Genomic DNA, 26,873 nt, shown 5'->3' on the forward strand with positions numbered 1-26,873 from the left:
ATCAGATGGCACCTTACCTCCCAGTCCCTGAGACTGTGACAATCTAAAGCCTGTCCCTGGCCTCTGACAACTCTTGGGACATTTGTGACCTCATGGCATCCTCTTGTTTCCAGTGGTCTCTTCTTGGCACTATGTCAATATGAATCACACCTCTTTCACCAATTTCCACCAAAAAAAAAAAAGCAAAGAGCCTCACTTCCACCAAACACTCATGAGCAGATTCTTAAAGAGACCCAACAGGAAGGGAGGGTACAGCAAGGATTCCCATGCTCCTGAGAGTGGGCTGTCTGCAGTCTCCACTCAGCTGTGCTAGTCTGCATTGCTACAAGTAATGTAGGTGGGGTCATTTCTCCCCACAACCTCAGCAGCATCTGTCAGGTTTTGAGCCCTTGTTGAAAGGTTCCTACCCTAGAATAAATTATTATACAGTTATGGCGATGGTCTAACATGGCAGAGACCAAAGTAGGGACACTGCCCTGATGGCCACTCTCTCCTTCTTCCCATTCAGCCCAAATTGTTACTTTCTCATTTGTGCGTGAAGAAAAGTCCAATCAGTTCCTCAAACATCATCAATGCCTACCCCATGACTTTCAGTCAGAGGTCATACAACCCTCTGCCCCTCTGTATGCAATCAGAAGAAGAAAGCCAAACCCCGCGGCTGTGGGCTCCTCTCTGCATCCTCAAATAAATGGCCACTTTCACTTTCTCTCTTCTTCTGCTTCTCTATTGTGCCAGAAAACTCCAACACTTGTTAATAGCTATTTTCGGTGGGATAAGGTACAATCTCAGTGTCATTTCAATCTGTATTTCTTTAATAACCAACGATGCTGAACATCTTAAGTTTATCAGCCATTTTTTCTTCCAACACATGTCTGTTCATTAAGAAAATGTAGTACACACATATATAAAACTCAGTCATAAAGAAGGATAAACTTGAGTCACTGGTAGGGAAATGAATGGATCTTGAAACCACAACACTAAATGAAATAAGTCAGTCATGGAAGATTAAATATATCATGGTTTCTTTTAATATGGGAAACCCAGAATATACATCATCTAAAGAGAAAAATAACAGACGTGTTGAAAAAAAAAAAAACAGGCAAGCAGTCTGACCCGGGGAAGAGGGAGAAGAGGAGTGAGGTACAGGGCATAACAATGGTCAAGGTGAGATACATTTCAGCAACCCAAGCTTAATATAACCATGATATATTGCAAACATAAACTAATAAAAAAATTTAAAGGAAATTCAGACGGGCATTAAGTAAACAGTCTCCACCAAACACTAGTATTGTCCCAACATCCCTGCTGCCCGTCCTGAGGCCAGGGCTCCTGCCAGCAGCCACCTCCTCCCCACGCTTCCACTCCCTTTCCTTCCCTTTTCTCTCTTATGTTCTCTCGCTGCCCTTTCCCTTGCTAGGGTGTGAGACAAGTTCCTGATGCACAGCTTCCTCCCTTCTCTAAATCCTCCCCACTGCTGAAACCCAGCCTGAAGACTCTGCCTTCTAACTTGGCTATATCTTCTAACATGAATGAAGCCAGCCTTAGGTTAGAGACTAGATCCCAAACCAGGTCTTCACTCCCCTAGCTGGTAGCCTGGACCACATAGGGCAGCCAAGGACCTGCTCAGTTGGGGTCTGCAATTAGAGATGGAGGGGGCGTTAGGAACATAACAAGAATAATCTAACCCAGAGTAACTGAGCTGGGAAAGATAACTTGCCCTGAGTCTAGTTCATTTCAGGCTACAGGATTTAAGTCTCACGCGTAGAGGGTACCAGGGCCAGCTAGCACCCTGATGACTTAAGTATCCCCTGGATCTATTCTAGGTCTTATGTGAATCTCTCAGAGACCCTGAAAATTTCACGAAACGAGAAGAACAGAGACACTATAGGACTTCCCAGAGAGAAGCAAGCTTGTCCTGTACTATCTAAGCCCCCCACACAGATTCTTTGATCAAGAGGCCAAAATGATGCTCCTGCTCCATCTAGGGCAGGATTTTAGGCAGAAGCCCCACTGGTGGAGGATCCATGCTGACTCCAGGCCACCACTGCAGGTTAACTACAAGTTGATCTCATGACGATATCAGATTGCAGAATCCACCCTCCCCCCCATGATTCACCATCTCTGGAGCCTCTGCTGCTCAAGGGAACAGGATGGTTGGGATGTTTGCTTCAAACACTAGAAAAAAATAGCTCAGGAATAAAGTGGGAGAGTGGGTGAAACCAGTCCAAGGAGAGGGGGAGAGGAAAGGTGCTGCTGAGCCAGATCCACAGGCCCATCTTGAAGGGGAAGGTGAGGTGCATCTTTCTTTGCAGACGGCGGAGTTCTCTGGGTCTGGAGATAAAAGGGCTGGGCAGTGTCGAGGAGGGTGGAGAAGAGATCCTAGCACATCTGAAGACAGCCTACGGGGCATGGATCTACACAAAGCTCATCTGGAATCCAATTCCTACTCCCTACATTACCCATGTAGCTTGTTTCCTTCTCCCTCCAGAGTTGAGTCTCCCTTTTGTGACTCGAGTTCCTGCACACCCACAGCTGTGTCAGGCATGAAGCTGCAGGGACAGAGAGAGGTTGGGTGTTTCTGACTCTCAGTCCCTGGGGTGGTCCCAATGTAGGTCTTGGTCCTCGGGTGTGTTTTGACACCTGCACCACCCTGGTTCTCTTTGTGGAAGTGTGCATTCGAAAGAGGAAGTGAGGCTGCCTAGGAAGCAGAGACCTCAGCCCAGCTCCAGAGAAAGAGCCCATGAGACAGAGAAAGAACAACCACTAAGAAGCAGAAGGGGTCCGGTGTCCACTCCAGAGGAGGTGACCCTGCCCTCTCCATTGTGCTCACACCTCTGCAAGGAAACCTGGAGGAACATCTAGGCTGGGATTTGCGGCAGGTCTCCCATAGGTGAAGGGTCTGTGCTGGCTTCCGGCCACCACCACAGCTCAGCACAGATCTGAGTCCTTGCGTTTGGAAGAGGTTTTTACTCCTCTGTGCACATCAGCACAGATCTTCTCAGAGTCCTTTCTCTTGGAAGAGGTTTTTACTCCTCTGGTGGCTCCAGGACTAGCTCTCTCTAGCACGTGGGTACCTGTTGCTTAAACTCAACACACAGGACTTCAGCCCAGCACTTATCCCAAGCAGAACCCTAGGCATTCCAGCTTCGCCCAAAGCTGCTTCCCAGGACAGTTGGAAACACTTGTAAGTAGGGGTCCCTCTCAGTCCGGCCTCAGCCCCTGAGCCTCAGGGAGGGTCGCCAGTCACCCGCGGGAGGTCTCGGCACGCCTGGCTGTGGGGAAATTCGGCTTTCGTCAGGCGGCCGCGCTCACAGAAGCCGCGTGACGCGGCGGGCAGCAGGAGGGGCCGCGGGGACCAGGCTCGCCGTGCGCTTCCCGCCTAGGGCTTCCCTGGGCGGTCGCCAGCCCAGTTCCGCAGCCTCACGGGCGGGAAAGGGGGCGGAGCACAGCCTTTTGTGGCCTGGGAAGGCGTGGCAGAAACCTGGAGGCCCCTGACAGCCGGTGTCACACGCGCTGTGCGCCGGGTTGTGATCGCTGTCGCCGGAGCAGAGCGCAGCTGGATGCGCGGCGCTCTGGAGCCCAGCCCGGACCTCTCCGTAGTGGTCGAATTTGGGGGGACATCTCCGTGCCTCTCCGTGCAGCTGCCGCCAGCAAGCCCTTCTGTCCCCCATTAGAGAGGTCACATGGGCCATCACGAAGTCACCTGCCCGTGGAGGGACCACCTGTCTCGCCTCCAGGTGAGGACCTGGATCGAGCCGGTGGTGGCCTCGACACAGATGGCCGCCTCCCTCTACGACGCAGGGCTACTCCTGGTGGTGAAGGCGTCCTTCGGGGCCGGGAACTCCTCCATCCACAACACCACCCCTTCTCCCCGGGGGGCTCAAGAGGACCAACAGCAGATGGCCATCTCCAATTTCTACATCATCTACAACCTCGTGGTGGGCCTGACGCCCTTGCTGTCCGCCTATGGGCTGGGCTGGCTCAGTGACCGTTACCACCGCAAGATCTCCATCGCAGTGTCGCTGCTGGGCTTCCTGCTGTCCCGCCTCGGACTGCTCCTCAAGGTGCTGCTGGACTGGCCGGTGGAGATGCTGTATGGGGCGGCGGCGCTGAACGGCCTGGGCGGCGGCTTCTCAGCCTACTGGTCTGGGGTCATGGCCCTGGGATCCCTGGGCTCCTCCGAGGGCCGCCGCTCCGTCCGCCTCATCCTTATCGACCTGATCATGGGCTTGGCAGGGTTCTGCGGCAGCATGGCCTCGGGACATCTCTTCAAGAAGATGATCGGGCACTCCGCGCAGGGCCTGGTGCTGACGGCCTGCAGTGTGTCTTTCGCCTCTTTTGCATTTTTCTACAGCCTCTTGGTGCTGAAGGTCCCCGAGGCTGTGGCCAAGCCCAGCAAGGAGCTCCCCAGCGTGGACACTGTATCTGGCACAGTGGGCACTTACCGCATACTAGATCCTGACCAGCTGGATAAGCAGAGTATAGTGGGGCACCCTTCATCACCTGGAAAAGCAAAGTCCCCCAAAACCATCATCACCCTGCTCTTTGTGGGTGCCATCATGTATGACCTGGCAGTGGTTGGCACAGTGGACGTGATGGCCCTTTTTGTGCTGAGGGAGCCCCTGAGTTGGAACCAAGTGCAGGTGGGCTATGGTATGGCTTCCGGGTACACCATCTTCATCACCAGCTTCCTGGGTGTCCTGGTCTTCTCTCGATACTTCCGGGACACCACCATGATCATGATTGGCATGGTCTCCTTTGGGTCAGGAGCCCTCCTCTTGGCCTTTGTGAAAGAGACATACATGTTCTACATTGGTGAGTCTGGCGTTCTTGGGAAGGCAGGAATTGCTGACCCTCTCTGATCATGGGCTGACAACCAGAAATACTGTGGTCTTGGTTTCCTAGCTCAGTACCAGGGATTGAACCTGCCAGTAAGCAGGCACGGGGAGACTCTGTTATGTTGTGTATTATCTGCATTGCACATTGAAATGTTATCAGCTGGGTGCCCATGGTTCTAGGGGACCTGGAGGTGCAGCCAGTGGTACCTAGAGTCTGCAGGGGAGACATCAGAATGGACAAGGTTGAGTTTCTTCTCTATTTTTTTCAGTGTTGGGGACTAAACCCAGGAGCACTGAGCTATACCCCCAGTCCTTTTTATTTTTATTTTAAGACAAGGTCTTGCTAAATTGCCCAAGCTGGCTGCAAGCTTGCATCTTGCCTCCATCTCCTGAGCTGCTTGGATTACAGGCATGTGCCAGCTTCTGACCCACTTTTTTTTTTTTTTTAAGACAGTCTTATGTAGTTCAGGTTGGCCTTGAACTCATGGCAATCCTCCTGCCTCAGCCTCCTAAACACTGAGATTACAGGCACGCACCACTGTCCAGCTCCCAGTTGTAAAGGGATAAAACATAAGTAATCCAGCTGAAAAGGTCCTTTAACTGAAATCATTTGGGACCGACTAAGGGCTTTTTAATACATAAAAATTCCCAACAATGAATTCTACAACTAATAAAATAAATCCCCTCAAGAAAGCAGAATGAAGTTTCCATGTGGGGATAATGATCAGACAAGCACAAGCAGGGAGCTTAGATTAGAGCTCCAGCAGAACTTTCTACAATGGTGGACATGGCCCACCCAGTAATTCAGTCTGGTTCACACAGCAGCCACTTGCCACATGTGGTATTAAGTGCTTGAGGTGTGCAAGTAATGCAACTAAGAATACAATGTTAAAGTTCATTTCATGTTAATTTAAATAGTCACTCATGGCTAACAGCTAACATATTGGAAAGAATGACTCTAAAATGTTGCCAGAAGGCTGTTGCACACCTTAGAAAAACACCTAACAAAATGGTACAGTTCTCAGGAAGGCTATGGGCTAAGGACAGAGTACCCCTCTCCCCTTCCCTTCCCGCCACTCTCCCTCCTTCCTCCCTCTCTCTCTCCACAACCCCCTCCTCCTCCCCGACAACTGCATTGGGCTGACAGGGCCTGAGGGCTGTATGGCAGCTGCTGTGGGGGGACATACTTCCAGAAGTGCTTTCCAGAAGAATCTCCTGGGATTGTCTCCCCCAGGTGTTCGTGCATAGTAAGGGCAAGTACTTCTCTCCTTCAGAGAAACCTGTGTCACTTTGGTGGCAGCAGCTCTCCTTCCCCAGGAACCACTTCACTCTGCCAGTACAGACCAGACCCCCAGGGCTGTCCATCTCCTGATCAGCGGTGCCCGACCACCTTGTAAAGCCATACCCAACACGAACAGCTTTATCTGACCTCAGAGAATCAGCGTGTAGTTGAGGGCACTTGTCTGCCAGCAGAGAAGTTACTTCTTCCAGGTCCAACATCTAGGGAAAGTGAGCCAGGCTTTTGCTGTATTCTGATATCTTTTCAAACATGAGCCAAAATGTGTGATCTTTTTTTTTGTCTATTAAAAATAGATTTATTTTCTTTCAAAAATTATATTTGTTACTGTTATTCCAGTGTCTCTACTGCAGTTCTTAATGTATCTATTGACACTGAAAATCTTTAAAACAAAACATAGATTAACTATCTTTCCAGAATTGGTATACAGATTAGTTCTAAGATGCACATTAACTAAAACAAGTGATAAAAATTAATTAATGCCTGCCTTTAAATACAATTATAAAATATACAATGTTTTTGTGATATATTACTGAAATATATTCAATACTCATAACTGGGCTAAGATAGAAATAGTTTTAAGAAGAAAATGAAAGTAGATTATGCCCTTATATTGAAGTATAAAGTTGATTTTCTGTGTCTCGATTCTGATTTTACTGACATGGGATCTTGTGTGATCTTTTACAGCACGAGCAGTCATGCTGTTTGCGCTCATCCCCATCACAACCATCCGGTCAGCCATGTCCAAGCTCATCAAGGACTCATCTTATGGTAAGTGAAAGGAATCTAAGATCTTCTGCCCCAGGCTGTTTTAGAGCTACTGAACTTGAGGCACAGATTCGCAGAAGACCCACAAGAAAGTTCCAGAAGCATCCTCAAGTACATTAGGAACAATGTGGTTTCCAGCCAGAGCAGATAGGAGAGTGGGAAAGACTCAAAAAGTCAATCACTGAAAAGCCACAGAAAGATAGTTACTGAAAAGCCACAGGCTTGGGAAGATGCAGCTAGATGGAAACAGAGTTCCTGGCAAATTAAGTCACGAAGACTGAAAAAGAGTCCTTGGAAAAGGGAGCAGGTTCCCCAAGGCTCTCCAGAGATTCCCCAGGGAAGAACAAGGAGAGAGAAACAACAGGACATTTCTTATTAACCTCTGTGCCCTTCACAGGAAAGGTGTTCGTCATACTGCAGCTGTCCTTGGCTCTGACTGGAGTGGTGACATCCACTATATATAACAAGATCTATCAGCTCACCATGGACAAGTTTATCGGCACCTGTTTTGCTCTCTCCTCCTTCATCTCCTTCTTGGCCATTGTCCCGATTGGGTAAGAAGGGAGCAGCCTGGCTGTGTGACCTGGGGCTTGGTGTTTAGGGTAAGGCCTGCAGGACTATGTCTAGCCTACCATTGCAGGATTATTTACACCCATGTCTACTCTACCATTGCAGGATTATTTACGTTTATACTCTGACTTTATGTCCTCCTGTTCCCTCAAGCCAATAATCTAGCCATCTGGAAATTACCCCAAAACACAAATAATGAATAGAACCCAAACGGGCTGACTCACTTCCGGGCAGTTTTGCAGTGACAATTTATTTATAGACTCTTTGCATACTTCCTTATAATTGGAGGCTGGTATTAGAAACTCTCTTGAGCCATTGAGGCCTTTTTTGTCTGTCTCCCACTGGGTGAGAGTGATCCTGCTCTTTTCTGAATGCTATTTTTTCTCTGTGTCCCAATGGGACTTTGTGCTCAGTGTACAAAATCTCCTGGCCACTGGGCTATGTGAACGTACTGTTAGGTGATACCTTTGACTCAGTTCTGGGGGTTAAGAGGCAGGAGGAGGGCTGAGGAGTAAAGGAGAGCCTGGCTGGTCCACAGCCCATTGTGAGAGCCCTGGTCAAGATCACCAACAGAAGAAACAGGGCACAATTCAGGTCTGTCTTCAGCCAGCCCTGCCCGACAGAAATAAGAGTGTGATTCACAAAGGCTGGCTACAGGTTTGCTTCACACTTGCCACGGAGCCCCATTTTAAAGGACTGGCAGGTGAAACTAATTGTAATTGTAATCATGTAGGCGGTATCCAAAATATTTCAACATGGCGTCAACTTACAAAACTCACCAAGGAGATATTTTATTTTTTTAAACTAAGTCTTTGTAATCTGATTAGGTATTTTACATGCACAGAAAATTTCAACCTGGACCAGTCACATTCCGAGGGTTCAATTGCCTGTTGTGGCTATGGCTCCCACACTGGACGACTTAGTCCTCCTCCAGACTGTCAGGCCCTTTCCAGAAATGAGGTTCCCTCGTGTATCAGTGCTGCTTAGCCAGAAGAAAGGAAGAAAGAAGGAAGGAAGGAAGGAAGGAAGGAAGGAAGGAAGGAAGGAAGGAAGGAAGGAAGGAAGGGAGGGAGGGAGGGAGGGAGGAAGGGAAGAAAAAAAGAAAGAAAATATTGCATTTTAAAGAAAACTGCCTAGTAGCACATGAAAGTTTTGTATATTGGCAATGACATCATTATAGGCAACAGAATAGAAAACAGTTGATGGTAAATGAAAAGAGGACAGTAATAATGTGATTTTTAAATTTTTTTCACATTACTTGATAATATAGGTCTCCTGAAAAAGAAGCCATCAATCATTAAAGTTCCTGGTTTTCTTTCTTAGTTGTGAAAAATAAACTTAGTACACAGTCGGCCTTAGGATCAATCCTTAGCACTATCAAAAAAAATGGAGAAAAATAAGATATGAAGATCAGGGGCAGGAATATAGCTCAGCGGCACAGCACCTGCCTGGCAAGAATCTGAGGTCCTGAGTTTGATTCCTGGTACAAAAAAAAAAATCGGGTAACAGAGTTTGTACTAATCAGGGCCTTAATCAGGCCTCATTTCCCAAGGTGAGGGACTGAGCCAGCTCTGTCCTCAGGCTGTGCAGCCTTTAGCATTTTCACGTAAATGCTGGCTGAAAGGGTTGAACTGACTCAGTTATGGCTACCATGCAATGCAAATTTCTCTGGAGTTCCAGGACCCTGGCCAAGTGAGTAATGGATTAGTAGTTTTGCCTCCTTGAAAAACATCCAGGCCTGTTTCACTGGCAATTGGATGAAGTAGTTTCTTTAACCTAAACAAACACCAAAAACCAACAGAAAACAAGTCTAACTAGTTAATGTACATCATAAAGATATAAACACACAAATAAAAGCAATAGAAAATCCACAAATTGTTCCTTTCTGCAGTTTCATCCACTTTCACTGTGCTGCGTAGGATGTCTTGCCTTATTAACAGACTTGAGGGTACATGAGGCAGGTGCGCTGCCCTTGACACCTCACCCCAAATATACCTGCCCTCAGCCATTTATCCCTGTACAGGATCTTAACTAACCTTGTGGCATCTTCGTATGTCACAGAGGCAGGCACAGAATGTGGAAACACTGAAGTAAGTAACTGATTGGGTGCTAATGGGATGAAGGCACTTAAGTAATTGCTAAGTATTCCTCTGTTGTGGACATTTAGCAGCGCAGATGTGCAGACAAAGCCAAGTTCTCTGCACACTGGAATGACTGGGAAAGATTTTCAGATTCTCCCTGCAGGATCCCAGCCCTAGGCACTGTGATTCATCTGACCTGGGGCACAGCCTGAGCACAGGGATTTTTTTTTTTTTTTTTTTTTTTAATGCTCTCCAGGTAATTTGAGTGTACAACCACACAACATCAAACATTCTGGCATAAAAGGAATATTTCCTTTAACTTTCCTATATCCTAGAAATTCTTCCAACTAAAGGAGGTTAATCTTTGCCATCAGTGACTGAGAGGAACAGGAAAGTCCAGTGGAGCTTTCTAACCATAGAAACAAAGTCGCTTTCCAATGGCAGAAAAACACCTGAGGCACTTCAGACTCAGGAGGCTGGACTGGTCACAATCTGAATCCGCCTCCTCGATGCTGGGAGAGGCCTCTAGACTAGACATACCAACAACCTGTTGGCAATCTCAAGTGGTTGTAGCCCTGCCCCTTCCTGGCACCCGAGTGAGCCATTGTTATGCCACTGTGAGGACCTGCCCTCTCCTGCTAGCTCTTTTTTTGCCTGCGGAGGGAGATGCTGAGAGAATCACTGTGTGGTTCTATCCATCCCCAGCCCTCTCCCCCCACTCAGCAAAGGCTTCACACTACATAGAGACCTACAAATGACCTTGCTTTCTCCCATCTACAACCCTGTTTTCACTCATACTCATCCCTTTCTTCCTTTTAAAATAACAATAAGCTTGTTAAATATTCCATATATTTTAACTATTAATCTTCCTAAAGAATCCTTTGAGGTAATTACTATTATCCCCATTTTGCTGATGAGGAAACAGAGGCTTAAACTTGCTATTTTCTTAGAGGATTTATCTTAACCCTTCTCAACGTATATTAGATTTTTCTATTATAGATTCCCAAAGTTTCCTACATTTGTCCTTTCTAGCATGATAGTTGATGAACATTTCATGATTGTCTGTTCAGTATTCTTGCCTGCTAGACTACAGGCTCCCTGAGAACAGAGACCATGGGCGTCCGACTCACCCTGGCCAAATGTAACCTGCCATAACTGGCCAATAGGTTACAGAGAGGGATCTGAGCCCTGCTGTCTCTTTCTCTCTTATCCACTATGTGGGACTGATTCTCAGAAAAGTCACTCAATATCTGGGAGTCATCTCAGTCATCTCTTCCACCTAATTCAGAGAGCTTCTTCTACTGCTTGACCTCTCTCTCTGTCTCTCTCTCTCTCCCCCAGCTCTGTTTCTGTCTCTCCCTCTCTGTCTCCTCCTCTTTCTTCTGCTTATCTAAAAAATGACCCACCACTGTCTCTCCTCTTCAGAGCCAGTTCCTCCAAAGGCTGCTCTGCACCGCTGTCCAATGTCCTCTCCTCCACTCACCTGCAAACCTCCTCCAGGCTGACTTCTTACCAACCCCACCAGAGCTGCTCTCACAAGGCCGCAGATGACTTCTTTGTGGCTGCCATTCTCCCTCCTGTGATTTCTCAGCAGCCCCAGCACTTTCAGCTCCCTTCCCTCAGGAGGCTTCACCCCTGGCCTTCGTAACCTCTTACTCTTCTGTTTCTTTCTCCTATTTCTCTGATCACTTCTCCATAACCTCCAAATGGAGGGTTCCTGTAGGGTTCTGCTCTGGGCCATCTTCCCTCTTGAGATTCTTTCTCAAAACAATGTAAAGTGTTTCTAAACTTCAAACTGCCATTTACAATTCCAAAACTGGGTTTCCTTTAATCCTGCCCCCACTCTAGCCTCTCCTATGCCAGTCCATGGCACCAGCCCCCACCTGAATGGCTAGAAACCTGAGAGTCACCATATGCTTTCTCTTCACTGCCCCCCAACTCCAACCCACCAGGCCTCATTAATTCTATCTCCAGAGTCTGCCTTTCATTCACGCTTTCCTTTCTCCTGCAGCCATTCCTAGTCGGCAGCCCTTAGTGATGAAGTTAGCCTTGAAACCATTCTTTGTATATTTATTCTTATTTCCTTCCATTCTCTCTCCACCTGGTGGCTGGAACAATTTCTTTAAAGTATAAATCAGATCTTGTCATCCACTCAAAGCTCTCACTTTTTTTTTTTTTTCATTTCTTTTAGAATAAAACTCAAGTGTCTTACTGTGGCCCACAAGGTCCTACATAATTGCATCTTGCCAACCTCACTAGGCTCAGATTCCAGCCACTAATTCTCCTCCCCTACCCTTCGTGATCCACCAGGCTCTTTCCTTTCCTCGCCCACACCTCTTTATTCACTCGGTGAGTTGTGGTATTAACCTAAACATCATTTTCTCAAAAAAGATTTTCCTAATCCTTTTCCATCTAAATTAGATCATTTTATTATATGTCCCCAAAGCATCCTGCTTTTCCTTCCTAGAATGACAGTCGATGACCATTTAATGGTTACCGCTTTAGTATGCTTCCCACCAGATTGTAGGCTCTCTGAAGCCAGAGACAATGGCTGTTTGACTTACCATGTGCCTATGTGTCCAGTAGAGAGCCTGGCATATAAGAAGTACTCCAAAAGGATTTGTTTAGTGAGTGAATTCCAAGATGAGAATGGCACTTACAACCCAGTATTACTTACACTCACATCCCAGAGCTGCCTGTTGGTTGAACATGAAGTCAGGAGCTGGCCAGAAACACATGGTAGGAGTCAGAAGTCAAGGCTGCAAGCCAAGTTCATGAAGCCCTGTGCTAGCTGCCTCCTAGTCTTGCCTCTCCACTTGCCAGTCCTATAAAACAATGAATTTTATTTGAAGTACGTTAACTGCTCCTCCCACTAGGGCCTGAGGGCTCATGGGAGTTGGGGACTTTCTACAAAGCTTTTCTTTAGAAGATTTCTATTTGAGCTCACACCCACTGCGACTCCAGGTGTTATGTTCCCATCAGGAGCTATGCTCTAGCTTAGAACCTGAGGATCCTGAAGCTCCCACAGATGAGAAAACTGAGGGTCTCAGTTTTCTGAAGAACATGATCCATCACACAGATCTAAGACTCTAACTAAGAGTGCCTACTTGCTATGACTCCATTTATCTGCTGCTATTTTAGGGCAAGGTTTATGAGGTAAAGGGATTAGAAAGGGAGAAGGTGAGATGCCTATTCTTGAGATTAGCAAAGGTTAATCTTGATTTTGAGATACATATGGGAACTCATCATGGGGAACAGATACAGAGAGATTCCAGGAAAATGTAGCCAAAGTGCTAATGATGTGTGAAACAGAGAAGGTCATTTTCACAGGACTGGAAGGAACTGGAAGTGAAAAGAAGGCCCCTGGGCCATCCTTCTCACTTAGTATAGCGTTCTGATGCCATAATGGGGATAGCTTCTCACTCTATCAGTGATAAAAAGTGGCCTGAGATCTCCCCAATACAGCCTGTCATTCTGAGATAAAGAGTGACCAGAGGCATCTCCAGCCTTTGTGAAGAGGAAAAGCCACACACTTTGCCCCACTCCAGCCCTTCTCTTCTAACTCTCTATTGTAAATTCTTACAGCATTGTGGCCTATAAACAAGTCCCAGGTTTGCAACATGAAGACAGGACAGAGAAATGAAGCTGCAGACCTGCAGGAGCTAAAAACACCAGCAGAGGCTAGATCTTCCAGAAGACTAATGAAGGGACCAGAAAGCTGGTGACCAAAGCAACTACTACTCAAGAAACCTACATTCCAGCCCTAATCTGCCTCCAGTGACTCTGGGTTAGGGTCCCAGGTGGAAGGGAAAAACACTTTCTGGGTGATGGAAGAACTTTCTCAGTTTTCAGATGCCCCTGTTAGGCAGAGGTTAAGTTCTGGGGGTACAGGATGCCGTCCCAGCCCTAGAGAGGCCGTGGGCTCCAACCTCAGCTGCCAGCCCCCTTTCTTCAGGTACTGTCTTGATGGCTCCAGCACAGGACTAATTGGTCACCTGAGTGCTGTGCCTGAAGTTCCATGGAAGGCCTGTGTTTTTAACAGCCTGAAGGAAAGGAATGTTTTATAAAGAACCAGCAGTTTTGGATGAACAAGGTCTTTGAAATTAAAATAAAACCTTGAAAAAAATGTCAGCCTTCTTTTCTGGGGCCTCATTAGCCATGGAAATCCAAGAGAAATGGAGCTGCTGGGTAGTGTTGTTGCCATGGTTGTTTCTGAGAGCAAAAAGTTTCATTAACAGAACAGTCAGTTGAGTACTTTCAACCAGCAATACTTTCCAAAGTGGGTGGTGTAAAGGAAGAAGCTCTATAAAAACCATTTAATTTCAAGGTATTTATTTTTATTATCTATTTTGCTTACATATTAAAAACAGGCTCACCTCTCAAATCAGCATTCACAGTGTGAGTGTGTGAATCATTCTTTCCTCTTATGACTACAGACATAGCATTCTTAAACTGGGGTGGAACACAAAGCTAGAGCTGAAGAAAGCATTTAAATGTCAAGGCATTTGGACTTAGAGAGTTTTATCTGTAATCCTTTGTCAAAGAGTAAACAAAATTTTATGACATGTCTACTAAGGTCCAGGTGCCATGCTAGGTATGGAGAAACAGAGGAAATAAGAATAACCATTCCTGGCCCCAGATTTAGCTCAGTGGCATAAGCACTTGCCTGGCAAGCACAAGGTTGTGAATTCAATCCCCAGTACCAAAAAAAGAATGACCATTCCTGCCCTAACAGAACACAGTAAACAAGTGGAGTGCACAGAAGAGTGGGCAGCGGTGTCCTCTATGATAAATGCTCATGTAAAGGAGCATGTATGTCTTGTAGACCTTGGGAAACAGAGAACTTCCAGGATATGGTAAGTCCACAAGGATAAACAGCAGTTACCACGGCCAGATGAGGGGAACATTCCAGGCAAAGGCTACAACATTCTGGAAAGCCTAAAGGAGATGCCTTTTCCAACATACAGGAATTCAATGTGAAGGGACCAAAGGAGGGAGGAAGACAGGAGTCAAAGAAAGGATAGAGAGAGGAGACTGGAGCAGAGAGGAAGGCCAGCATAAAAGAGCCTTTCAAAAGAAAATGTTTCTTTTTTGAGGGGTGGGGGCTGAGTGTTAGCTTACCAGAATATGTTTCTTGATAGAGTAACAGACACAGTTGTTGGAAGATTGTAATTAGAATACAGAATGCTTCATTTGCATTTTAGAGTACTCTGGAAGCACCGTGGAAGAAAAAAACAAGCAAGTTAAGCAAGGAAGAGACAGGCTAAGGATCCTGCAGCAAACTAGGCGAAGGATGCCAATGGCCGGCACAGTGGGTAAGAGGCGATGAGCAGGGAGAAAAGAGATGGAGGTGAAGTGAGAGACGGGCCAGGAGTTGATGGGTGCACTGTAGAGTGTGAGGCAGATGGACTCAAGAATGACTCACATTTGGGGTTCAGGCAGTCAGGAATGGCAGAGGATCCCTCACTGAGACAGGCATGAGTAAGGCCAATGGGATGGGAAAGGTGAGTTCAAGATCACAGTCAACCCCTCCAAACTCACTGATAATGCTCCTTCCTCTTCATCCTTGCCTTGCGTTCCAGCCCGTAACATGAATGAAGCGAATCCCTGGCTTCCTCATTCCTGCTCCCAAAAAGCTTGCTCTTAAAGGCCAAAGAATCCACTTTCATGTCCTCATTGACCCTACTACAAGGCAGTGGCTCCTAATCTGAACTGGACTCTTAAAATCCTGGCACTGGCTCTTTTTCAACCTCGCTGGTCCTCAAGAGTACGAGTTTTAACCTTTTCAGCTGTCCCCGAGTCACATTTCTTCCAAGAGATTTCTAACCCAGTGATTCTTAAGCCACCAGCACCAGTCTAATCTGAGAACCTATCAGAAATGCAAACTGTGGGGCCCTACTCAAATCCACTCTAGCAATAGGGCCTAACAACATGTTAGAAGTCTTCGAGTTTATGAATCACCACTGTAATCTATGGAGCCTGTTTGTCCTAAGACCTTCCCTGAGTCCTCCTCCATTCATCCTTAACTACTGAGGTCCCCAAATGCCATCTTTGGTTCTCTTCTCAAGCAATTTGTTTGACTCCTATGGACAGTACAACTCTGTTTCCAATGGTTAACACATTCACCTGTGTTTTCCCCAAAGAATCGAAACCAAGTGATTCTCCCACTCTATCACCTAAGAATAGCACATTTTAAAGTATTTCCCTCCTGATTAATTTCATTTTCAGTGCCCAAGATGGAAGTTTCCAAAATCACCTCTGACTCATTCCCTTTACCACGGGAACTTCCTAAATCCAACTGCTCATTCCCATCTCCTTCTCTTCTTCCCATGACTTTACAGTCTGTTTCCATCTATTCTCTAGGCCTCCAGACAGACCACAATCATCCTTACCTTCTAAAGAGAAGGTATTATCCTACTTTAAAAGGAGAAATTTCAGTCGAATGTGGGGACACAGGACTGTAATCTCAGCATTTTGGAAGGATCACAAATTCAAGACAAGCCTGTGCAACTTAGCAAGATCCTCTCTTACATAAAAAAATATAATAAAGGAGTTGGGATGTAGCTCAATGTGAAGCCCTTGGTAGTGAAAAAAAAGAAAGAAAGAAAAAATTCAGCTAGTCAAACACCCAGGAAAGTTTGCTATTCTTAATATTTAAGTTGGCCATACTTAAACAATAGGAAGAGTTTTTCCATAAGGTATATTTTCCATAAGGTAAAATATTCACTCACAACTTAACATCTTTACATACATAATTAATTTTGCTAACCACCTACGGGTAAGGCTTGTCTTCATTCCAAAGATCACAATACTAAAGGTCCAGAGATGCAACTTGCTTAAAGCCACACAAGCTGACATTTGAACTCAAATCTCTTTTCCATTTTGTATGACTTGTCCACGTTGTATGACTGCAGTTTTAATGATGTCTACTATCAAGCAGTCAAGTTCAACATCATTGTAAGTTCATCATTAGGTTGGTACCTTGGCACTTTGGCCTCTAATTTGCAATACAGATATTCCTTGTTTAACAACCGAGTTCTGCTCCTGTGACTAGGTCATTTGTGCATTGGATGCTGAATGAGGAACTGTATATACTATGTACAATATTCAGAACAAAGAAATGGTCAAAGAGACTCCAACTTGATGGTTTTGCTTTTATCTGCAAACTCTTACATGCTGTACTATAATATATAAAAGAACATACAACTACAGTACTGTGCTATAAGGGATGATGAGCAAATTTTACAGTACTGTTTTTTACTGTATAAATTTACTGTATAAATAAGGTCTACTGTACAAAGACACTGAAGCTTTACAAACAAGATGTACAGAACTGTACAGGAAAAAAGGTGCACTGTAAATCCAAACTGTGCACCTCAGTCATAAGTCCAGTCAGTAAGCAGATCAGTCATCAAATGAGGAATACCTGTACATTCTTACACTTTCTTAAGTTGTAAAGATGAGCTGGGTACCTCTCCTTGAATGCAGAACAATTGCTGCAACATTAGTTAAATAGAGTCTTATTTTCATATACTGATGTGTACAGAGCAGGCTATGCTATTCCAGTCTCCCTTCAATTGGCTCTAAGTGATGCAAATAAGGCTAGCTAAGGTACTGACACGCACTCCTTGAAGCTACCTGACAGTCTCCTGTTTCCTCCCATAGTGCTCTCTGTAAAGGACCAAGTGCAGCTGGATGGCAGAGCCAATCAGCTCCAGGAATGTCAGCTGGGTACCAGCCTCAAAGTAAGAGGCAATGAGTCCCCAGGGCACAACAGTTTACATATCAAAAACTGAAGCAACAGCCTCCTAAACACCCTGAGTTATACAGACTGATCCTTCTGCATATCCTTCTCCCTGCATATTGCAAAGATGCTTTTCTTCCCACTTGGCGAGCCAGCCCAAGTTACTCACATAGTTCCCATCATCCTCACCGTCATCCCTGAATCACTGCCTTCTTCACAAGACAATAAATTCTGGGAAAGGCCTTGGATCAGGGCCATTGTCCTTATATCCTCGCTTGGATCAGACGTGAGACTCTTTGGCTGCTCATAACTTTGACTATGTCTTGATGTCTTTACTCTTGCTGTGGGTTGCATTGGCGGTAGGAGGATGGAATTAACTCATTGGAATTCCAGTGTTTCTATGGGGTTACAAATATAACTTCCAGATTATGAGGTGGATTGAAAAAAGATTACAATATTTGGACTACAATATACAACATTTGGCTACATTTCAATAATAAATCACAGATACTTTTCTAACCAATTCTTCAAAAACACCCTAACAGTAAAACACAAAAATATGAGGAAGTGACAGATTCTGACCCAGAATACTATGTGTTTCACTGTGGGATGGTACAGGCAAAAGAAAAATCTCTTATATGTCACCTGAACTGGCTGTCAACCAGGCCTGCCAATCATGGTGGTAATTATATAGGTACGTTCTTCATCTCCCCAAATTAGGGACAATCTGTAAGATATAGGAGAGAGTAAACTGGGGTTTGATCTATAAAGAAATGAAGTAGAATAAAGAGCTAAATGATAAATTATACATAGAGCTAAATTATATATATATATATATATATATATATATATATATATATATATACATATGTATATATATGTACTTTTTTCCCCCTATTGCTCTGTATTTCCTGATTCTTGCAGGCAAATTGCTACCTTTTCAAAGATAACAAAACAAGAAGAGGTACGCATGCTTTCTTCCTACAGACAGGTACAAAAAGAGAACACGAATCAAGGTAAAGAAAGCATCTTTTATCAGTTTATTGGTCCATTGTTTTAAGTTAATTGAGGTAAAGAAACTTTTCAAATTTACAAGCTAATAGTTTATCAAGCAGTACAAATTCTTTGTTTACCTCAAAATGTAATACTAATCCCATAGTAAACAGATTTTTTTATACAGACATATGAAAAAAAAAAAAAGTGGACAAAAACCGTATGCCAGCATCAAAAACGCAACAAAAATCTTTTTCTTTAATTTCATAATCTCTGGGATCCACAACAAAGAAAAGGAGGTGACATTCTCTTAACATTTGGTAGCTTCATGAAATAAAGACTTCAACCTGTAGATAAAATCACTTTCTGCACACACTTTCTCAAGCACTTTTTATTTTCACAGCTTTTGTTTTGGCTTAATGGCAGCATGGAGAGACTGTAACACATTTACAGAGGACTTTCCAATACCTCACAAAAGGTTTTTTTTTTTTTTTTTCAGTTTTTAAACGTAAAGAATGATTTTTAAAAATAAGAAACGTAGTCCATAATTTGGACATGTTCTAAGCAAGAGTTTTAATCTCTTAACAGTTAAAATACAAGTTTAGAAAGTTTGCTGGCAGTGTGTGTCAGGGGAGTGTATCTGATGTCAGTCCTGACCCACAGGGATGGAGGGCACAGGCACAGAGAACACAAGAAGGGACGCCATGGGACAGGACTGAAACCTCAGGGTATCCAAGTGGACAGTGCTGACTGTTAGGAGATGCTGGTTCATTATCTGATGAAGGCCTGGCTGACATGGCCGTTGCTCTACGGAACCGGTTCACACTGGTCTGCCATCTACTTCCCCTCTCCCTGTTTCCACACGGAGGAAAAGGTGATTCCATTTTGCCCCTTCCAGGATCCTTTCCGACCAAAGGGCTGCTCTATGACTGTGAACAGTGTGTCCAGCAGGGGTGCAGACAGATGCTGGCTGCTCTGACCTGTCCTGCGGAGAGCCCAGACTCACTCAGTGGCCAGGCAGTACTCCTGGGAGAGGCATGCAATACTCTTCATCACTGATTTTAACTAAAAGCTCTGCTAAAACAGACTCCATTTCAGTCTGTGGAGAATTTCCAGTCAAAACATGGTGCTCTGAGGTCCCCGCAGTATCTTAAAAAGCTATCTGCAGAAATAGGTAAACCTTTAATGCTGTCACAACCTACAGAGTTCTCTTTATCACTATGATTTGTCAAAGCTGATATCACAGATCTATAATCAAAAGTATGCCAAAAGGCACTGCATTAATCTTTCACACTTTAAATCCATGAAAGGTATTATGTTCCCTTATATTATTAAAAACATCATTTGGCAATAGCAACACTTAGTTCTGTCTCCCCAAAAGGCCACCCTCATCATGACCTCACTTTCTGCCTCTGCCTTTTTTTTTTTAAAAAACGGGATCAAGGACTATGTTAAGTCTCTAGTATTTCAACAGAATAACTGATTACATTTCTAAAACTCTTTCTACCCAGAATTTTAAAAACACTAGTTGAATAAGGCATATTATTATTATTATTACTAGAGATTTAAAAATGCTCAAAAAGTATAGTTAGGTTTTTAACAGTCTGTGATATTTTTAATTCTGGAATTGATTTTCAAGTGCTAAATACATAGAATATTTATATGAGACAAACATTATTTTTCATAGCACTTATTTACAGACTTAGTAAAAACTACCTGGATAACACATTTTTCTGCCACAAAGAAAAAGCTGGACAGGATGCATTTCAAACACATAAGCAGGAACAGCCCCCAGCCTGGTCTTTTTAAATGCAGACAGCTCTGCACTCTCACTGATATGTGCAACTTTGGGGAGAACTGACATCCTTAAAATAAAAGAGTGGGTTAGTGAGAAATTGGATCCCTGGATTATTCATTAAATTTAAAACAAGAAAGAAATACCAGTTGTGGTGGAACTGGCCTGTAATCCCAGCAACTTGGGAGGTTAAGGAGGAGGAGGATCATAAGTTTAAGAGCAGTCTGGACGATTTAGGGAGAGTCTGTCTTAAAAATAATTTTTAAAAAAAAGAAAGAAAGAAAAGGAGACAATGCTGGGGATGCTGCTCAGTGGTTGAGAGCCTAACATGCATGAGGCCCTAGGTTCAATCCCCAGTACTAAGCCAGCACACCTGTAATCTCAGCACTTGGGAGACTGAGGCAGGAAAAGTGCCAAGAGTTCGAGGCCAGCCTGGACTACATACTGAGTTCAAAACTAGCCTGAACTACATGGTGAGACCCTGTCTCAAAGAAAAAAGAAAACAAACAAACAAAAAACACCCCAGTACTACCAGAGTGGGGGAAAGGGGGACGACAAAGCAACTTCAACACACACGCATCAGTAAATTTGGCCTAGGAGAGGACACTTACCTCAAATGTACTGAGAAGTGCCATTTGCCATATAAGCATAAGCAGCAAAACACAAGCAGTGGAAGGGTGCATCCAATCTCTTGCTATCCTGAGGACTTTTGAAAGTGTAGCAGTCAAATCCAAATTGCCCAGATAACTTTGTAAATGATGATGGCCAAAACAACACTACCCCAGGCAGGTAATTAGCTTCCTCTGTTTCCACAGTTCCTGCAAGTAGGTGTCCAGATGGGTGTACCCTGTCCTGACCATGGCAAGAACCCCATCTAGCCAGAGCAGAACCCAGTTCCAACCATTCCAAGACCCAACATAGCCTTGGAAGTTGTTTATGGAGGATCTTATATTCCTCCTCTCTCACCAGTTCAGAATAGAGGACTCTCTGCGCTCCAGTGAACCTCATCGCAAAAGAGACAGCTGCCTGTGGCTGAAATGAAATGCTACCAGTGGCAGCATTTCAGTGGGTGTTCCTTGGGCCAAAACAGAAAAGCTTCACTTGCAACTGCTACATGGCCACCAGGCCCATCTCTGAAACAGACTTCCGGTTGGTCTGTAAGGCAATCACACAAGCTGGGAAGAGCAGGAGGGTATGAGCTTCCTCATGGGGAGTGGTCATGAAAAACCTGTGCAATGCACATCTACACACTCTCATCAACACACTCTGTGAGGTTGAAATTTTGCATGAAACACTTATCTTACGTTCACCATGATCCCCAGTGTCATGCTTTTAACTGAGCTACAGAGAGGTGTCTGGTGAGTTTCAGAGCAGTGTGATCTAATTACCTTCCATTCATCAGCAATCATTATTAAGCCTTATCAAAGGATGAAACCCAACTGCGAGCCAGGCTGAGCAATGTGTTTCTCACGTTGGAGCAGTGGTATCTTGTCTGGAGCAGGCTCACCAGACTCTTCTTATACACCGCCCCCTCCCGCCGCCACACACCTGCTGCAAATCACAGCTGCTTTCTCTTCAACTTCATTTGCCTCTCTAAACTTTGTCAGTTTCTAGGAATTCTCTCTCCTGCCATTTGGATTTTTAACCCAGGTACAGGATATGTTTCCCTTCCTCAGAATTCAGTCAGTTGCAAGGGACAACTTTCCATTCCAAGTCCTCAAGCCTCAAAAACTGTCTATGACACTACTTGAAGCAGAGTATTGCCCTTGAGCAAAAAAATCTCACGGAAAAGACATGAGAGGAGCCACTGAACTGGTCTGTGACTTGACTCTATGACAGGGTGATGAAACCTCTCCAAGGCTATCTTTGGCACCAGAAGTTTGCAAGTTACACTTCACACAGGGAATCTCCTGCGTGCTCGATCAAGGTTAAAAAGGCTGTTGAATCTCTGTGGCAAAAGGGAGCCAAGCGAGAGGGGAGGGCTGGAGACGCCCTCTCCCTGCCTTGTCCCCACCCTTCTAGGCCGGCCTTGTCACCCGATCAGATGCCAGCCTGAGAACCAGGAAGATGGTGTCTTCTTGAGAAAGGTCAATTCTCCACAGAAGTCATTAATATACGTGGCTCTGCCTGGGGGCAGGACATCTGCACTGCTCCAGTTCTTCCTGGTGTATCAAACCACAGGAGCACTATGTGGGGACCAAACAAACAGGTTGAGACAAAAATCTGGCGATGCCCAAGTCCCTTCAGAGCCAGTGCTCTCACCCAGTGGGAGAATGACTGTGGCCCCTGACGGAGGAGCCCACTGCTGTTTATAAAGGACTGCTTCTTTCCCAACTACCATTTCCTGGGAAAGACAGCTTTAGCAACCAGGCCATCAGATTCTAGTTTCCCTATAACTCTTTCCTCAGTTCTTTCCAAGCATTCATTATACTGCACATTTTTAAAGCACACAATCCACAAGGTAAAATCTTGCATGTTCCAAAGATAACATTCGCCACTGGGCCCATCTTGTGTCTTCTGCCAAATATCAACAGCAGGCTTCCATATACTGGATACACACCCTGATTCTAACAGCACACTGCCAGGTAGGACCTGGACACCCCAGGTTGGACCTGGATATCCTCCCTGCACCAACACAATGGTTTAGAGGTAGAACAAAACGCTGAGTCACTGGAGATGGGGTAGATGAGTGTTCTTACCCTTCTGCTTCAGTGAATCATTTCTATTTGTACCAAGCTGAAAATTCACATCAAAGGATTTTAGAATGGCACAGATGGGGTTTAACAGTAACAGCAAGTACCAAGTGATATAAAAATGATCATTTCTGTGACTCTGACATAATAAAACAAACTGTTCTATGCTATCCCACTGTGGCCCCACAACAGTGTCCCAGCTGCAGATGACACAAGGTCAACCCTGCTATTAGAGTGGAATGAGGTGACTTCAGAACATGCTGCACGATGACTGGTATCCATAACTTAACTTGCACACACAGCAGTGTTTTAACTGCTTCATTTTAAAAACAAAAATAAGCCAGGTATGGTGGCACATGTCTGTAACCACATCCACAGGAGGATTGGGCAGGAGGATCACTACGAGTTCAAGAGCATCCTGGGCTACATAGTGAGTTCGAGCCCAGCCTGGACTTGGTGAGACCCTGTCTCAAAACCAAAATTAACTACTGCTTATTTGATGCTAGAGTTACAGTACTATTGAGAAGAGTCACTGAAGAAAGAACACAAATATGACATATGCCAATTCTTTGGGGAGGAAAACAAAGCAGAAGACAGATCCCTTATGACTATTAATTGTATGGTGATTTTAAAAGAAAACCTGGTAATAGTTTGAAATGAAGATTTTAAACACACCCAACAGCCTCCAAGAATTTGGTTACTAATTGAGATTTTTGCTTTGCTAGAAGCAAATAGTTCACTGTTACCCTTGTTACCGTGAAGCCCCTGCAGTACTGACTCTACCCGATCAAGAAGCGTGGAGGGTTAAAGCACTTTATGTAGAACATTCACGCTGAGTTCACAAATTTTGTGTCATAACAATGCAACATACAAGTCCCCTCACCAAAAGGCTGCCCAAACATCTTATGGACATGGTAGGAAGTACTCAACTAGGTATTTTGGCGAGGTAAAGGCAAATTGCACAAAGCAGACATTGAAAGTGGGGCCTGGTATATGCCCACTGATCTCAACAATAGAGGAGCTACTCTTACTGCAAAATAACAGGTATTTCTTAACATATCTTATCTTGACTGTATTGACACCAAAGAAAAACACTAAAGACCTTTACAGAGGAAAAAATGCACCTTTTTTCATTTTTCACCAAAAGTTGCTAATGTATTGTATTCTGGTGTCAGAGACATGATTGAGGAGCATGCACACCCCTCAGCTTCCCAAGGCATCACATGGGGATGAGGACACTGGCTTGCCCACTCCAGGACAGGATCATCTGGACACTGATTTCAATGGCTCCACATGGACCACAAACAATAAAACACGTGTCACTCATCACAAGCAGGCAGCAGGCCACACTCACAGCTTCAGGCCACTATAAATTAAGGACTTTCCTTGGAGGTCCCAACACCTCCTTATAGGCTGGGCCAAGACAATGCCCCCAGGGGTCAAGGACAGGGCTGCTGTGTCACCACAGCAAGCCACAGAACGTCTCTTCTCGACTCCTTCATGTCCTTGAAAAGTAGGACCTGGATTATCTCCCACAACAGGCAATTTCCAAAGAGGAAACTCTCTCGTGAGATGTCACAAGTCAGCTGTGCACTGTTGTGTTCCTCACTCTGAAGTCTTTGTAGTGTTCCATTTCATAGGTTCCTTCATGACACAGAGGTATGCTTCTTATTCTGAGAGATGATTATAGCCTCACAGACTCCACCAAGGAATAAATACTAATTGAAAACAACTTCTGTGGGATGCAGGGGAGAGGAAGAAAGTACACAAAGGAGAGGTGCTTCTGTTCCCAGCGCCATCTCTCTGGCACTGCAGGGACATTCTGGTGCAGCGAGCCACACCCCGTGTAGGTAGAAGAGTCTCTGTCCCAAGAAGGAGGCTACTTGCCCTCTTGCTTCTCCTGCAGGAGTGGAATGATGGACTCCCACGCCATGAGGCACTGAAATGACAACACACACATAGAATTAGCATCCAGTTTCAGATTTCAGGGTCAGTTTCAACCAATGGCTCTGGTCTACCCTTTCATTGTCAATCCTGCTAGGTCACCTTCGTCTAATGACACCTACATGCATTATCCATAGCTATCATCAACAAGGGAGGTAACAGGTGTTTGTTTGGAATGTGTTACTCCCATCTTTATGAAAAACAGCAATGTCCCTACAGAGCTTACATGCATTCACAGCAGTACATGAAGCCCATACACAGTGAGAAGAAATGGATTCCCTGGAAGAAAAATCTTTCCCTTGAAAGAGCAAAACAAAGATCAGGCAGGAAGCCCTTGATGAGCCCTGCTCAGGTATGGGTAGGGTCGGGCCTGCAGAAGAATATAACCATGAGGCACCTGGCATGAGCCAGCCATCTGAGTAAGAGGGGGTGGAAAACCTGCTCTTCCTCATCAACTTCAGATTGGCTTGTTTGGGCCATTCCTGGGTCACCCAAAAGAGAGAACAAGGGAATGGGACCCAAACAATTGAGTTCCATTATGTCTAAATACTGTTAGGTATTTACATTCGTCATCACTAACCAGTGAGGAGGAAGTAGTATTATTTATTACACACACATTTGCAGTGAAGAAAATGAAACTTGGATTAAATAACTGGCCCAAGACCCACAGCGCATAAAGCACAGAGCAAACTGATCCTTTGTCCACCACGTCAATCCCCTTTTCATTCTAGACCCTTGTGATGGGCCAAGAACCTGCTCAACCCAGCACTGTCCTCTCACAGAAGCCTACTTAGTAGAGGATCCTCCCTCAGAGCCAGGTCTTGCACAAAGGGAAGGAGAGGTCCACTGTACTGGGCCTGTCTTAGGAGGGGGTGAGGAGGATTTGCTTCTGAGTCATCCAGGGATGCGAGAGAGCGGCATCCTCAGGTCACACAGAGGAGGGGTGGTGAAGTTGCTCACTGTCTCCCTTCTTGATGACTCTGAGGTGAAGAGAAATTGGGTTCAGAAGCTTGTCCCATATAAAGAGGGCTGGGCACCCCAAGGAGCTTGCTTCCAGCAAGGGACCCAGAGTGTAGTCCTACTGACTCCCTAGGCCATGACCTCAGATCTGGAAAGATCTTTTTCTATAAGCATGAGGAACTGAGGCCACATCTATCAGCTCTCTTTTTGGTCCTTGAATGTCCTGAGCTCTTTCCTATCTTGGAGACCTTTAATATGATATTCTTTCTGATTAGAACACCCATTCTGCAAGTCTTTTTCTCTATGGCACAGAATAAATGTTATTTCCACAGTTCCAGTTTTTTTGCCCTGGTCTGAATTACAGCCCCGAAGTATTTTCCTCCAGAATCCTTTTCTTTTGCCTTACAATATTTCTTTTTTAGCTGTGGAATTCTTTCACAAATGCCTAACCACCAGTCGACTAAAGGGTGTCATAAGGGCTGTAGTCCTGGGATTCGAGTTATCAATTTTGTCTACCCAATTCCTTGATACACCAAGTACACAAAAAGCACTAGTCAAATACCATGTAGGAGCCAAGGAAAGGCCCCGACAGTGGCCCTGTTTGTGGAATAATGGGAAAACACAGACATAAGACCTGGCTTTGAGTCCTAGGGCTGGGGCTTTAGGGATGCTGAGATTCATCCCCAGAGAAGTGATGAAGACACTGGATCTGGTTGGTTTTAGACTAATGGGAAGGCTGCTGAACAATGAAGGGATGGTGAGAGGGTCAAGGAAGGAAGTAGCATTTATAGAGTACCTACCATGTGCTAGGTATGTTCTAGATACACACATGCATTATTTCATTATCTTTACATTCAGTGTCAAAGGGTCACGCCTATCTTCGAGAGAAACTGAGACGCAGACAGGCATCTTGCCTGACAGCAGTCAATAGAGAAAAAAGCCCTCAATTCATATGGGGTGATCTTCCCACCTTTGGGCAGCCAGTGCTGCTCTGAAAATCACATGCTCATTTCCTAGGGTGAAAGTGTGTGGAAACCACCCAGACTTAAGTACAGTCCTAATTTACTCACTCATGGGCTGTGTCACCTCGGCAGTGCTTTTAAACCTTGCTGATCTATAGTTTCTTCAGTTTTAACCTGAAAATACTAAGCCCTCAACAGTGCGATCTGAAGGGTAATCTAACGAGATGA

General features: G+C 45.0%; 2 protein-coding genes across 2 annotated transcripts in view; one reads left to right on the forward strand and one right to left on the reverse strand.

Moving 5' to 3' along the window:
• Nucleotides 1–3,260: 3,260 nt before the first annotated feature.
• Slc46a2 (solute carrier family 46 member 2) lies at nt 3,261–13,944 on the forward strand. The gene is made up of 4 exons (XM_003463820.5): nt 3,261–4,815; nt 6,823–6,906; nt 7,301–7,457; nt 13,140–13,944. The coding sequence occupies exons 1-4, from the start codon at nt 3,684–3,686 to the stop codon at nt 13,195–13,197; spliced, it is 1,431 nt and encodes a 476-aa protein (XP_003463868.1). The 5' UTR covers nt 3,261–3,683; the 3' UTR covers nt 13,198–13,944.
• A 4,365-nt stretch (nt 13,945–18,309) lies between these two features.
• The window catches only part of Snx30 (sorting nexin family member 30), a 117,642-nt gene continuing 109,078 nt past the window's right edge, over nt 18,310–26,873 (reverse strand). The window contains exon 9 of the mRNA XM_063260716.1: nt 18,310–24,718. Coding sequence (XP_063116786.1) covers nt 24,659–24,718 — 60 coding nt within the window. The 3' untranslated portion in view covers nt 18,310–24,658. The remainder of the gene's footprint in view (nt 24,719–26,873) is intronic.

The sequence above is a fragment of the Cavia porcellus genome, unplaced genomic scaffold (genome assembly GCF_034190915.1).
Source record: "Cavia porcellus strain 051 isolate PalLab524CR breed Dunkin Hartley unplaced genomic scaffold, mCavPor4.1 scaffold_1, whole genome shotgun sequence".
NCBI lineage: Eukaryota > Metazoa > Chordata > Mammalia > Rodentia > Caviidae > Cavia > Cavia porcellus.

Excerpts from the sequence above, each read along its gene's own strand:
- Slc46a2 (XM_003463820.5), top strand. The coding sequence starts at position 3,684 with ATGGGCCATCACGAAGTCACCTGCCCGTGGAGGGACCACCTGTCTCGC. Across the intron at positions 4,816-6,822 it reads GACATACATGTTCTACATTG|CACGAGCAGTCATGCTGTTT; the intron begins GTGAGTCTGGCG and ends GATCTTTTACAG. Across the intron at positions 7,458-13,139 it reads TTGGCCATTGTCCCGATTGG|CATTGTGGCCTATAAACAAG; the intron begins GTAAGAAGGGAG and ends AAATTCTTACAG.